This window comes from Podarcis filfolensis (assembly GCF_964270895.1).
Source record: "Podarcis filfolensis genome assembly, contig: HAP1_SCAFFOLD_87, whole genome shotgun sequence".
Lineage (NCBI taxonomy): Eukaryota > Metazoa > Chordata > Lepidosauria > Squamata > Lacertidae > Podarcis > Podarcis filfolensis.
Window position 1 is genome coordinate 77073 of NW_028149481.1, and position 14352 is coordinate 91424.

Here is a 14352-nt window from a genome sequence, read left to right on the forward strand (position 1 = left end):
AGACGGGGTGTGTGTGTACCGGGAGGCGGTTTTCGCATTTGGGTCTGGTGGCTCACCGGGGTGCACATTGGTTATTAATTTTATTATTGTTAAATTTATATACCTGGGGGTCTCGACGTGGGTGTGGGGAAAGTTCTCAGGCTGCATGAGACGGGGTGTGTGTGTACCGGGAGGCGGTTTTCGCATTTGGGTCTGGTGGCTCACCGGGGTGCACATTGGTTATTAATTTTATTATTATTAAATTTATATACCTGGGGGTCTTGACGTGGGTGTGTGGAAAGTTCTCAGGCTGCATGAGACGGGGGTGTGTGTGTGCCGGGTTGCGGGTCTCGCATTTGGGTCTGGTGGCTCACCGGGGTGCACATTGGTTATTAATTGTATTATTATTAAATTTATATACCTGGGGGTCTCGACGTGGGTGTGGGGAAAGTTCTCAGGCTGCATGAGACGGGGGGGGGTGTGTGTGCCGGGAGGCGGATCTCGCATTTGGGTCTGGTGGCTCACCGGGGTGCACATTGGTTATTAATTTTATTATTATTAAATTTATATACCTGGGGGTCTCGACGTGGGTGTGGGGAAAGTTCTCAGGCTGCATGAGACGGGGTGTGTGTGCCGGGTTGTGGGTCTCGCATTTGGGTCTGGTGGCTCACCGGGGTGCACATTGGTTATTAATTTTATTATTGTTAAATTTGTATACCTGGGGGTCTCGACGTGGGTGTGGGGAAAGTTCTCAGGCTGCTTGAGACGGGATGTGTGTGCCGGGAGGCAGGTCTCGCATTTGGGTCTGGTGGCTCACCGGGGTGCACATTGGTTATTAATTTTATTATTGTTAAATTTATATACCTGGGGGTCTCGACGTGGGTGTGGGGAAAGTTCTCAGGCTGCTTGAGACGGGATGTGTGTGCCAGGAGGCAGGTCTCGCATTTGGGTCTGGTGGCTCACCGGGGTGCACATTGGTTATTAATTTTATTATTGTTAAATTTATATACCTGGGGGTCTCGACGTGGGTGTGGGGAAAGTTCTCAGGCTGCTTGAGACGGGATGTGTGTGCCAGGAGGCAGGTCTCGCATTTGGGTCTGGTGGCTCACCGGGGTGCACATTGGTTATTAATTTTATTATTGTTAAATTTATATACCTGGGGGTCTCGACGTGGGTGTGGGGAAAGTTCTCAGGCTGCTTGAGACGGGGTGTGTGTGCCGGGTTGCGGGTCTCGCATTTGGGTCTGGTGGCTCACCGGGGTGCACATTGGTTATTAATTTTATTATTGTTAAATTTATATACCCGGGGGTCTCGACGTGGGTGTGGGGAAAGTTCTCAGGCTGCATGAGACGGGGGGTGTGTGTGCCGGGTTGCGGATCTCGCATTTGGGTCTGGTGGCTCACCGGGGTGCACATTGGTTATTAATATTACTTATTAATTTTATTATTATTAAATTTATATACCTGGTGGTCTTGACTCCATCTTCAAGGTGGTACACGGGGGGGGGGGGCGATGAAAATCTCTCGGGCCAGACCAGAACGGGAGTCGGGGGGTCAGGAGGCAGTTCTCGCACTCGGGCCCGGTAGCCTACCAGGGTGCAATTGGCACGTTGATTATTAACATTATTTATTGAATTTATGTACCCGGGGGTCTCAGTTGCCGTCTTCAAGGTGGGGGGCTGGGGGAAGATGCTCAGACCGGTCTGCAGTGGGTTTTGGGAGGCCTATTGGGTCGTTTTTATTTTGATTAGGTATTTTGTGTTTTTATATAGATTATTGTTAATAATAATAGTTAATAAAGTGGGGTTTTTGGGTGCTTTTCGTGTTGATTATATGTTTTCAGGTTGATTATATATGGCTGCCCAGAGTGGCTGGGGAAATAACAAATTACGGCGATAACGTTTTGGGTTTAATAATAAATAATAAATTTTTATTTATGCCCAGGGTGAGACCGGGTTCAGGGCGGCTAACACGGAATATAAATGCAGTTTTATATTTTGATTTTGTTTCGTGAACCGTATAAGGCAGTCCGGGCCAGGTGCCCTCCAGCTCTTTTGGGACTACAACTCCCATCATCCCTCTCTCGCAGGACCAGTGGGTCAGGGATGATGGGAATTGTAATCCTCAAACAGCTGGAGGGCCAAGGGATCAGGCATGGCCCAAGTTGGCCCTCCAGCTCTTTTCTGGACTACAACTCCCATCATCCCTCACTTGCAGGACCAGTGTTTATGGATGATGGGAATTGTAGTCCCCAAACTGCTGGAGGGCCACGTTTGACTCCCATCATCCCTAGCTCCCAGGAGCAGTGGTCAGGGATGATGGGAATTGTAGTCCCCAAACTGCTGGAGGGCCACGTTTGACTCCCATTATCCCTAGCTCACAGGACCAGTGGTTAGGGATGATGGGAATTGTAGTCCCCAAACTGCTGGAGGGCCACGTTTGACTCCCATCATCCCTAGCTCCCAGGAGCAGTGGTCAGGGATGATGGGAATTGTAGTCCCCAAACTGCTGGAGGGCCACGTTTGACTCCCATTATCCCTAGCTCACAGGAGCAGTGGTCAGGGATGATGGGAATTGTAGTCCCCAAACTGCTGGAGGGCCACGTTTGACTCCCATCGTCCCTACCTCACAGGACCAGTGGGTCAGGGATGATGGGAATTGTAGACCCCAAACAGCTAGAAGGCCACGTTTGACTCCCATCATCCCTAGCTCGTAGGAGCAGTGGTCAGGGATGATGGGAATTGTAGTCCCCAAACCTTGCAAGACCAGTGGGTCAGGGATGATGGGAACTGTAGTCTCCAAATAACTTGAGAGCTGGGCATGATGGGAATTGTAGTCCCCAAACTGCTGGAGGGCCACGTTTGACTCCCATCGTCCCTAGCTCCCAGGAGCAGTGGTCAGGGATGATGGGAATTGTAGTCCCCAAACAGCTAGAGGGCCACGTTTGACTCCCATCATCCCTAGCTCCCAGGAGCAGTGGTCAGGGATGATGGGAATTGTAGTCCCCAAACTGCTGGAGGGCTACGTTTGACTCCCATTATCCCTAGCTCACAGGAGCAGTGGGCAGGGATGATGGGAATTGTAGTCCCCAAACTGCTGGAGGGCCACGTTTGACTCCCATCGTCCCTAGCTCACAGGACCAGTGGGTCAGGGATGATGGGAATTGTAGTCCCCAAACTGCTGGAGGGCCACGTTTGACTCCCATTATCCCTCTCTCGCAGGACCAGTGGTTAGGGATGATGGGTATTGTAGTCCCCAAACTGCTGGAGGGCCACGTTTGACTCCCATTATCCCTCTCTCGCAGGACCAGTGTTTATGGATGATGGGAATTGTAGTCCCCAAATTGCTGGAGAGCCACGTTTGACTCCCATCATCCCTAGCTCCCAGGAGCAGTGGTCAGGGATGTTGGATATCGTAGTCCCCAAACTGCTGGAGGGCCACGTTTGACTCCCATCATCCCTCTCTCGCAGGACCAGTGGGTCAGGGATGATGGGAATTGTAGTCCCCAAACTGCTGGAGGGCCACGTTTGACTCCCATCGTCCCTAGCTCACAGGACCAGTGGGTCAGGGATGATGGGAATTGTAGTCCCCAAACTGCTGGAGGGCCACGTTTGACTCCCATTATCCCTAGCTCCCAGGAACAGTGGTCAGGGATGATGGGTATTGTAGTCCCCAAACAGCTAGAGGGCCACGTTTGACTCCCATCATCCCTAGCTCGTAGGAGCAGTGGTCAGGGATGATGGGAATTGTAGTCCCCAAACTGCTGGAGGGCCACGTTTGAGTCCCATCATCTCTAGCTCCCAGGAACAGTGGGCAGGGATGATGGGAATTGTAGTCCCCAAACTGCTGGAGGGCCACGTTTGACTCCCATTATCCCTAGCTCCCAGGAGCAGTGGTCAGGGATGATGGGAATTGTAGTCCCCAAACTGCTGGAGGGCCACGTTTGACTCCCATTATCCCTAGCTCACAGGAGCAGTGGTCAGGGATGATGGGAATTGTAGTCCCCAAACTGCTGGAGGGCCACGTTTGACTCCCATCGTCCCTACCTCACAGGACCAGTGGGTCAGGGATGATGGGAATTGTAGACCCCAAACAGCTAGAAGGCCACGTTTGACTCCCATCATCCCTAGCTCGTAGGAGCAGTGGTCAGGGATGATGGGAATTGTAGTCCCCAAACCTTGCAAGACCAGTGGGTCAGGGATGATGGGAACTGTAGTCTCCAAATAACTTGAGAGCTGGGCATGATGGGAATTGTAGTCCCCAAACTGCTGGAGGGCCACGTTTGACTCCCATCATCCCTAGCTCCCAGGAGCAGTGGTCAGGGATGATGGGAATTGTAGTCCCCAAACTGCTGGAGGGCCACGTTTGACTACCATCATCTCTAGCTCCCAGGAACAGTGGTCAGGGATTATGGGTATTGTAGTCCCCAAACAGCTAGAGGGCCACGTTTGACTCCCATCATCCCTAGCTCCCAGGAGCAGTGGTCAGGGATGATGGGAATTGTAGTCCCCAAACTGCTGGAGGGCCACATTTGACTCCCATCATCCCTAGCTCACAGGAGCAGTGGTTAGGGATGATGGGAATTGTAGTCTCCAAACAGCCGGAAGGCCATATTTGACTCCCATCATCGCTAGCTCACTGGACAGGGATGATGGGAATTGTAGTCCCAAAACATCCCGAAGTCTGGCCATCGTTGGTATAGGGTGATATATTGATTCAATCAAACAATCAATCATGGCATGGAATGGTGGAAGCTCTGGACCCCCCCTTCCATTTCCTGCGCCCCCCTTCCCCTCCCTCTTAACCCCCGCCTTGCCTCTTCCAGCAGATCTGTTGAGCTGAACGGATTTGCCGCACTCAGGGATCCATACCTGGGGGGCCCAGGGCCCGCCCCCTACCAATACCTCCCGCACCTTCAGAGCTGCCCGGCGCACTCGGCCCTGCTGCCCCCGCCCCCTCGGAGCCTCGACCCCCAGGCCCCCGCTCTCCTCATCAGCCAGCTGGTCTCGGCCGAGGACCTGGACCCCCTCGGCACCCCCATGCTCATCGAAGACGGGTGAGTGACACCCCCCTTTCTGCCTGCTGGTGGCCCCCTCAGAGCGGCACAATGGGGAGCCTTGCCACACGGGGGGGGGGGGGGGCGGGGCAAAGCCGCTTCTGGCAAATCAGAGCAGCGCACGGAAACGCCATTTACCTTCCCTCCGGAGCGGGACCTATCAATCCACTTGCACTTTTGATGTGCTTTCAAACGCTAGGTTGGTGGAAGCAGGGACTGAGCGACGGGCGCTTGCCCCGTGACGGGGATTCGAACCGACCGCCCTAGGCTCAGTGGTTTAACCCACAGCGCCACCCGCGTCTTTTAAAAAATGCAAAGCAGACCCATGAAAAAGAAACCCACGGAGGGGTGGTATTAAACGGTGTGAACGCAACGTCGGCAGGCGGGCCCATAACCGGCACTTGCTTTCGTCCTCTAACCGCTCTCCCTCCCGCAGGTACAAAGTGACCCAGTCGGAGCTCTTTGCGCTGCTGTGCCGCCTGGCCGACGAGCTCCTTTTCCGCCAGATCGCCTGGGTCAAGAAGTTGCCCTTCTTTGGCGAGCTCTCCATCAAGGACTACACCTGTCTCCTGGGCTCCACCTGGCAGGAGCTGGCCCTCCTCTCCTCGCTGACCGTCTATGGCCACCAGATTTTCGGAGACCTGGCTGACGTCACCGCCAAGTACTCCCCGTCCGAGGAGGAGCTCCACAGGTGAGGCTGATGGGGGGGGGGGAGACAGTCGCGGAACTGAGAAATGTCACAGAAACATTACCTCTACAGAACGTTACGTTGCGGAAGCACCTCTTACATCTCACTTCTTAGAAGCTAAACGTAAGGCAATGGATTTCAGATGGTTGATCATTTATAAACCTCAAACTCCTGAGATAAATGCAGATATTTTGAGAAAGAAATTGCTACGGAAAGAAACATTGGATTTTTAGATTTGGTTCCTTAATTCCGTCAGGTCTCAATTCTTATATCGACTTTCGTTCCTTCTTGTAATAATTTCTTACAGCTCTATTTAATATTATTCTGGTTATTCTTTACAAATCTTAGCAATCCCACCCTTTGTTTGAACTAGATGGTCTGTCCCTTTAAAAATTCTTTTGCCTTACAGTATAAAAACCTGTGATTGGAAACTCCCTTTATCCGTCTTTAGCATCAGCAGTCAGGAGCTTTTCATCCCTGTTTTTGAGTTTGTTTGAAACTTACAGCTTATCTCTTATTCCTTTGTAAGTTTTTATTAAAACCCCTTTGTAAAGGCAATACTAGAATTTTTATAGCCAAGTCCTCAATTTCTTATTACTACTGCTTGGCTCTCTTAAATAGGGCTATGTATAAAACTTGTCATTGAGGTTTTCCTACCTTTTTTGTAAACTCAGGGAAGCATTTCAGCCCTGCTCTTTGTTTGAAATCATTTAAGTTTTATAATTTCTTTATATCCTTCTGAGGAAACTGATTAGTTCAGTGAAACGAGTTTTTGTAGCTGGCATCTTGTTAAGTCTTTGTTTAATTCTAGGTTGATTTTTTCCTTTAACTTGATTTTTGTTATTTAATTTAACTTCATAGTCGGTTACTTCTAGTTTCAGGGATTTTCACGGCATTTCATTTGTTTTTTTGCGGAACTGAGAAATGGCACAAAACAAACGAAATGCCGTGAAAAACCCCGAAACGAGAAGTGACCTGCTAGAAACGTTGCCTTGCGGAAATAAACTAAATAATAAAAAATTGGAAAGTTTAAGGGGAAAATTAGAAAAACCCTAAAATTGAACAAAGCCTTAATGGGATACCGGCTACAAAACTTCGTTTCGCTGAACGATTCTGTTTCCTCAGAAGGAAACGGAAAAATCATAAACTTTTAAGTGACCCAGATTCAAAAAAAGGGGTAACCCCCCCCCAGATTCTGAAGTATTATAATCCTAGTTAGACCTAGGTAAAGCAAAACACAGTAATAAAGGATTGAGGACTCAAAAAGTACGGTTTCCAATACTGAATTTACAGAAAAGCTGAATGGCAAGTTTTAAATAAAGCCCAGCTTGAAGAAAGCAAAGCACGGTAATAAAGGGTAATTCTAGTGCTGCTTTTAAAAAAACCCGAAATGGCACAAATTCAAAGAAAGGAATACAAGATAAAGCCGTTTTAGATTTTAAACAGACTCAAGAACGGGGCTGAAATGCTCCCATGGTCTAGATGTTACTGCTGATATTAAAGACTAGTATCGGGTGTTTCCTATCACAGGTTTATATAATATAGGGTTGAAATTTTTTTTTAACAAGACAGGCCATATTGTTGAAACAATGGGTGGGATTGGTAAAAATTTGAAAAATAATAATAACAAAAATGATATTGAACGGAGTTGTAGAAAATTATAGGTTCAAAAATACAAGAATAGTTTTGACTTGGTGCTGGCATTCGAGTGATAAAGGAACTAAAGGTGGACAACAATTAAGGATTTATTATGTTTTCAGAACGGGTTGGAAAATTGATATAGAAAGGTTTATTGTTTGGTGTACATACGTTTGTGAGATAAAATATGCGCAAAGGGACTTGACGGGAAGTCATAGTTGAAGAAAGGGTTTTGTAAAATAAAAGGGGGGGGGAAATATTTCCTTTCGTTGTTATCATTTTGTGTGTGTGTGTGTGTGTACATATGTGTGTTTTCGTATGGAAGGTTTGGGAGGAAATAAGACGGTAGATAACAAGTAAGCAACTCAATATTGATGTACGTCATTTTTATTTCTTAAATTATATTTAGTGGTGGTATGGTTGTCTTGTTTTTGGTAACAGAAAATCATTTGATAGAAACTTTTTTTTTTAAAGAAAAAAATTATAAAAACGAACTAAAGTGAGTCTAAGCATTGAGACCTGCCCCGTCTTGTTTTGGGTCCGGCGTCGCATCGGGACGCCTCCCGGGAAAGTCTCGGCAATAATCCGTAAATAGCCCCCTGTGTTGCAATATGGACGAGCCAAGCAAAATAACGCAATGTGATGGCCAATAACAGCGGCGCTAAGCGCTATTTATAGGCAGAAATTGCAAATGGCAAAGCCTCTAAATCTTCTTCACCAACGTGAGTATCTTCGGCGGTCAGTTTTCTTTATGGTCCAGCTCTCACTTCCATACATCACTACTGGGAAAACCAGAGCTTGAACTATACGGACCTTTGTTGGCAAAGTGATGTCTCTGCTTTTTAAGATGCTGTCTAGGTTTGTCATTGCTTTTCTCCCAAGAAGCAGGCGTCTTTATTTCGTGACTGCTGTCCCCATCTGCAGTGATCGTGGAGCCCGAGAAAGTCAAATCTCTCACTGCCTCCATTTCTTCCCCTTCTATTTGCCAGGCAGTGATGGGACCAGTGGCCATGATCTTTGTTTTTTTGATGTTGAGCTTCAGACCATATTTTGCGCTCTCCTCTTTCACCCTCATTAAGAGGTTCTTTAATTCCTCCTCACTTTCTGCCATCAAAGTTGTGTCATCTGCATATCTGAGGTTGTTGATATTTCTTCCAGCTTGGGCTTCTTTCAGTCCAGCCTTTGCGTGATGAATTCTGTATATAACTTAAATAAGGAGGGAGACAGTGTACAGCCTGGTTGTACTCCTTTTCCATTTTTTTTATTTTTTTAAATCATTTTTATTAAGTTCCCCATTTTAACCATCCAATCAAATCGTGTTGTTCTTGTTCTTGTTGTTGAGTCGTGCCCGCCTCTTCATGTCCCCATGGACCAGAGCACGCCAGGCACTCCTGTCTTCCACTGCCTCCCCAGTTTGGTCAAACTCATGCTGGTAGCTTTGAGAACACTGTCCCAGCATCTCGTCCTCTGTCGTCCCCTTCTCCTTGTGCCCTCCATCTTTCCCTTTTCCAGGGAGTCTTCTCTTCTCATGAAGTGGCCAAAGTCTTGGAGCCTCAGCTTCAGGATCTGTCCTTCCAGTGAGCACTCAGGGCTGATTTCCTTCAGAATGGATAGGTTTGATCTTCTTGCAGTCCATGGGACTCTCAAGAGTCTCCTCCAGCACCAGAATCTGAAAGCATCCATTCTTCGCCGATCAGCCTTCTTGATGGTCCAGCTCTCACTACTGGGAAATCACATTAAATGTTCCAGATTATACAAATACGTGTCCATTAGTCCAAATATTCTGCCTAAATTGTAAAAAAAATTGGTTCAATTTTGGTTTGGGGCTACTCCTTTCCCAATGTTGAACCAATCGGTTGTGCCGTGTCCAGCCTAGGGCCCTCTTGCATGTGCAGCTGCGACGCTCCCCCCCTTTCTATACTCACGCTGTCGAGTCCGTGCGAAGGCAGCATGTGGGCTCTTGTTCCCGTGCCTTGCGGACAAGCGGGCTTCCTTAGTACCCCGTGCCCCTGTCTCCTGCTGCTGCTTCCTCCCCAGCCTCCTTGCGAGTCGGTTCCCAGCTTCACCCAAAGAGCGTGAATCTGAATTGGGTTAAGCGTCTCTCCCTGCCCAGACTTGGGGACCTCGGAACCGAGCTGGTGGAATTTCTCGACAGGGATAGTTCCTCGCAGGGGCCACCTTTGCAGCTCAATAGCTAACAGATTGAGGTTGAATCCTGGCAAGACAGAAGTACTGTTTTGCGGGGACAGGAGGCGGGTGGGTGTGGAGGACTCCCTGGTCCTGAATGGGATAACTGTGCCCCTGAAGGACCAGGTGTGCAGCCTGGGAGTCATTCTGGACTCACAGGTGTCCATGGAGACTCAGGTCAATTCTGTGTCCAGGGCAGCTGTTTATCAGCTCTATCTGGTACGCAGGATGAGACCCTACCTGCCCAGAGTGGTGCATACTCTAATTATCTCTCACTTGGACTACTGCAATTCGCTCTATGTGGGGCTACCTTTGAAGATGACCCAGAAACTACAACTAATCCAGAATGCGGCAGCCACATTGCTGACTGGGAGTGGCCACCGAGACCACATAACACCGGTCTTGAAAGACCTACATTGGCTCCCAGTACATTTCCAAGCACAATTAAAAGTGTTGGTGCTGACCTTTAAAGCCCTAAACGGCCTCGGTCCTGTATACCTGAAGGAGCGTCTCCACCCCCATCCTTCAGCCGAACACTAAGGTCCAGCTCTGAGGGCTTTCTGGCAGTTCCCTCACTGCACTCTCATCAGATGTCCAAGAGAAAAATAACTGCCAATCTTTTAGAAGACATCTGAAGGCAGCCCTGTTTAGGGAAGCTTTTAACGTTTAATAGGTTATTGTATTTTAGTGTTTTGTTGGAAGCCGCCCAGAGTGGCTGGGGAAACCCAGCCAGATGGGCGGCGTGTAAATAATAAATTATTATTATATTATTATTATTCAAATCAATCTTGATTACATTCCGAGACCTGACAAATCGTTACAAAGTGATGCACAATTCAGACAGCTTGCCTCCAGGTTAAACAAGCGTTTTGTTCAAAAGATTGAGACCATTGGTTCTTGCAACCACCGATAAAAACTTTGCCACTGCTAATGTTCTAGCGTTTGTCCGGTCTTCCAATAGGAACCTGACATAGTGAGCCTCTGATTTTCCTGGGAAAGGTACCAGCAAGGGTAATATCAGTTCAGCTTGCTCATATTTCGCACAGTGCAGCAAAATATGTTTTATAGAGTTGATGTCTTGAGTACACGAGCAAAGTCTGTCCTGGTAGGGAACTCCTCTCAACCTGCCATCCAAACACTGCAGAAGGAAAGACGTTTAATCTGGCTTTGGTGAAAAGCCTACTATAATTTGGGTACTGTCAGGTTTTTAATGCAAGATGTTAACTTAAAGACATGACCATCTTCTACTCCTACTGCCAGCAGACTACAGACTGCGTGTGATCGAGATCGCGAGTCACTGTGTGCATGATCCCATGAGCTTTGCTTTAACGTCTTTAGGGCGCCTTTATAACCCGGATGATGATGGTGATTTATTTGTTGAATTTAATACCGTCCTATACCTGGAGGTCTCAGGGCGGTTCTGGAGCGGGATCTAGGATAGTTCCTGGAGGGCTTGCCTGATGCCAAACTCCCCCCCTCCCTCCCTGCCCGCCTCCCCTCTGCAGGTTCAGCGAAGAAGGGATGGAGGTGATGGAACGGCTTATCTACCTGTACCGCAAGTTTAGCCAGCTCAAGATCGGCAAGGAGGAATACGCCTGCATGAAAGCCATCAATTTCCTCAACCAAGGTGAGCCTCCACAGGAGACGCCCTGTCTCTTTTTTTATTTGCATTTTCAAAAAACAGGAATAGTGCGTTATTATTATTATTATTATTATTATTATTATTATTACTATTACTATTACTATTATTATTATTATGGTACTTCAGGTTACATACGCTTCAGGTTACATACGCTCAGGTTACAGACTCTGCTAACTCAAAAATAGTGCTTCAGGTTAAGAACTTTGCTTCAGGATGAGAACAGAAATCGGTCTCTGGCGGCGCGGCGGCAGCAGGAGGCCCCATTAGCTAAAGTGGTGCTTCAGGTTAAGAACAGTTTCAGGTTAAGAATGTACCTCCGGAATGAATTAAGTACTTAACCCGAGGTACCACTGTATTATTATTATTATTATTATCAACTGAATTTATATACTGCCTTATACCCAGTGGTCTAAGGGTGGTTCACAGAAAACTCCCTTCCCTCCCTCTGCCCCACTTCCAACTTCCTACCAGGTAAGCCCCGTAGAGTGCAGTGGGGCTTACCTGTGGGTAAGTGTGCGTATGATTTGAAGCATGGCCTCCCATTAGTCCACTTTGCCTGTGCAGAAGGGATCTGCTTCATCCCATATTTTGGGGTTCCAGGTGGAACAACAGACCCACATGGACCGCCTCCCTCCTGAACCTTACGGAAGGGCAGGTGTGCCCGTGAGAGTGGAGAGGGGCCACTTCTGTGCTCAGCCCTCAGCTGAGAGTGGATCTGGGACCTCACTTGGGCCTGGGGAATCCGAGTTTGAATCCCTGACCGTTAGGTCCAGTGGCGGACGACTCTGGGGTTGCGTGCTCCATCTCTATAGGCTGAGGGAGCTGGTTTTTGTCCGCAGACAGCTTCCGGGTATGTGGGCAGAAGGACTAAGCCGCTTCTGGCGAACCGGAGCAGGGCACGGAAACCATTTACCTTCCCGCCAGAGTGGTGCCTATTCATCTACTTGCACTTTGACGTGCTTTCAAACCTCTAGGTGGGCAGGAGCAAGGACTGAGCAACGAGAGCTCACGCCGTCGCAGGGATTCGAACCACCGACCTTCCGATCGGCAAGCCCTAGGCTCTGTGGTTTAGACCAGGCATAGGCAAACTTGGCCCTCCAGATGTTTGGAGACTACAATTCCCATTATCCCTGACCGCTGATCCAGCTAGTTAGGGGTGATGGGAGTTGTAGTCCCAAAACATCTGGAAGGCCGAGTTTGCCTATGCCTGGTTTAGACCACAGCGTCACCCGCGTCCCTACAACTTCCCTTCCACACTTTTCCTGTTCTCTTTCCGACCATCCCATTTGTTATCGAATCAATACTCTTTTATCAATTTCAACTTGGCTGGATATACACAAAGCCTGCTAAGCTACGTTCTTTGTCTGTGCCGGTTCTTGAAATAGTACATGAACATTATCCATTCCTTCTTAGATTCCTTGTCTTCGTTTTCTCTTACCCTGTTCATCAACAGGTTCAAACATTTTACACTGCCATTCTTCCTTAGTGGGTACGAGACTTGTGCCAATCTTCTCTTCTTCTTCTTCTTCTTCTTCTTTGGCAATCACTTGTAGCCGAGTAAGATTGTCTTCCGTAAACATGGTTTTAGCAATGAGTCCGTAAGTGACTGTGGAGGCCAATTCTGGACCCACACATCCTTCCACAGTGGGGACATTAGTTTCTGGACGGGAGTTGACCACAGTGTGGATTTGTCAGGCGTACCTTCCTCTTAGCACGTTTCTCCCTTGCGTCCTGAGTTCGAGTGTCTTCAAAGCCCATGACACCTTTGGTCAAGGCTGTTCTCCAACTGGAGCGCTCGGAGGCCAGTGTTTCCTAATTGTCAGTGTTTATACTACATTTTTTAAGATTGGCCTTGAGACAGACTTTGGACCTCCTTTGTTGACTACCAGCATTATGATTTCCATTTTTAAGTTTGGAATAGAGTAGATGCTTTGGAAGACGATCATCAGGCATCTGCACAACATGACCGGTCCAATGAAGTTGATGAATCATTGCTTCAACACTGGTGATATATGCTTCTTCCAGTGATATTAGTTCGCCTGTCTTCCCAAGTGATGTGTAAAATTTTCCGGAGGCATGGAATCTTTATGGATTCTTTATGGAATCTGTATGGAATCTTTCAAGGAGTTGGAGATGGCGTTTATAGGTGGTCCATGTTTCACAAGCATTTGGTAAGGTTGGTAGTACAATAGCTTTGTAAACAAGCATTTTGGTTTCCCTGCGAAAGTCTCAGTCCTGAAACACTCTGCACTTCAATCGGGAGAAAGCCACACTCGCAGAGCTCAAGCGATGCTGGATTTTGGCATCAATGTTGGCCCTTGTGAAAAGATAACTGCCTAGGTAGGAGAAGTGATCGACATTTTCCAATGTTACACCATTGAGTTGGATTTGTGGCGCTGCAGAGGGGTTGTTTTGTACTTGTTGGTGCAGCACTTTGGTTTTTTGGATGTTTTGGAGCAACAAGCCAAGCTTTTCGTAAGCTTCTGCAAAGATATTTAGGATGGTTTGGAGGTCATCCTCTGAGCGTGCGCACACTACGTTCTAGCTGCAGTGGAGGCATATAGTAGTACAGTAAACCCTTTTGTTTTTTTGGGGGGGACCTCTGTTGTTACTATTCCCCATCTCAAGTCTTTCGGGGAAAGTATCTTTTTTAATTCATTATTGCAAAATCGCACCTGCCAGCCAAAGTCACTGGCTGCTGCCAAAAGGAAGCAGATCTTCAAACGAGGTAAAACTATATCCCAAACTTGAGGACATTAAATTAGGACAAGCGCTGCTGATTGCAATTTGTGAACAGGAGAGGGAAATTAATTACGGCCTCTGGATGTTTTTTTTTTTAGTTACAGGTAGGTAGCCGTGCTGGCCTGGCGTACTCGAAACAAAATAAAAAAAATTCCTTCCAGTAGCACCTTAGAGACCAACAAAGTTTGTTATTGGCATGAGCTTTCATGTGCATGCACACTTCTTCAAAAACATTCTTCAGGGTTTTTTTTGTTAATCTTTTTGCTGCACGTTCTGACGTTTAAAAACTTTCCAGCTCAGTGGGCTTAATGGACTTAATCTGAACTTCATTTTTATTCTCCTTTGAGACATATTTACTAACCGATTGGTTCAATCGGAGGAGAAGCAGAGAGAGACAATAGAACATATTTTTTTGGACATT

The 14352-nt window shown here is 47.6% G+C and overlaps 1 protein-coding gene across 4 annotated transcripts in view; it reads left to right on the forward strand.

Moving 5' to 3' along the window:
• Positions 1 to 14352, forward strand: part of NR6A1 (nuclear receptor subfamily 6 group A member 1) — a 50427-nt gene that overhangs the window by 21687 nt on the left and 14388 nt on the right. For all 4 annotated transcript variants that reach the window (XM_083631699.1, XM_083631700.1, XM_083631701.1 and 1 more), the window contains exons 7-9: positions 4804 to 5034; positions 5471 to 5725; positions 11053 to 11174. In XM_083631699.1, the coding sequence (XP_083487825.1) occupies positions 4804 to 5034; positions 5471 to 5725; positions 11053 to 11174 (608 nt within the window). The remainder of the gene's footprint in view (positions 1 to 4803; positions 5035 to 5470; positions 5726 to 11052; positions 11175 to 14352) is intronic.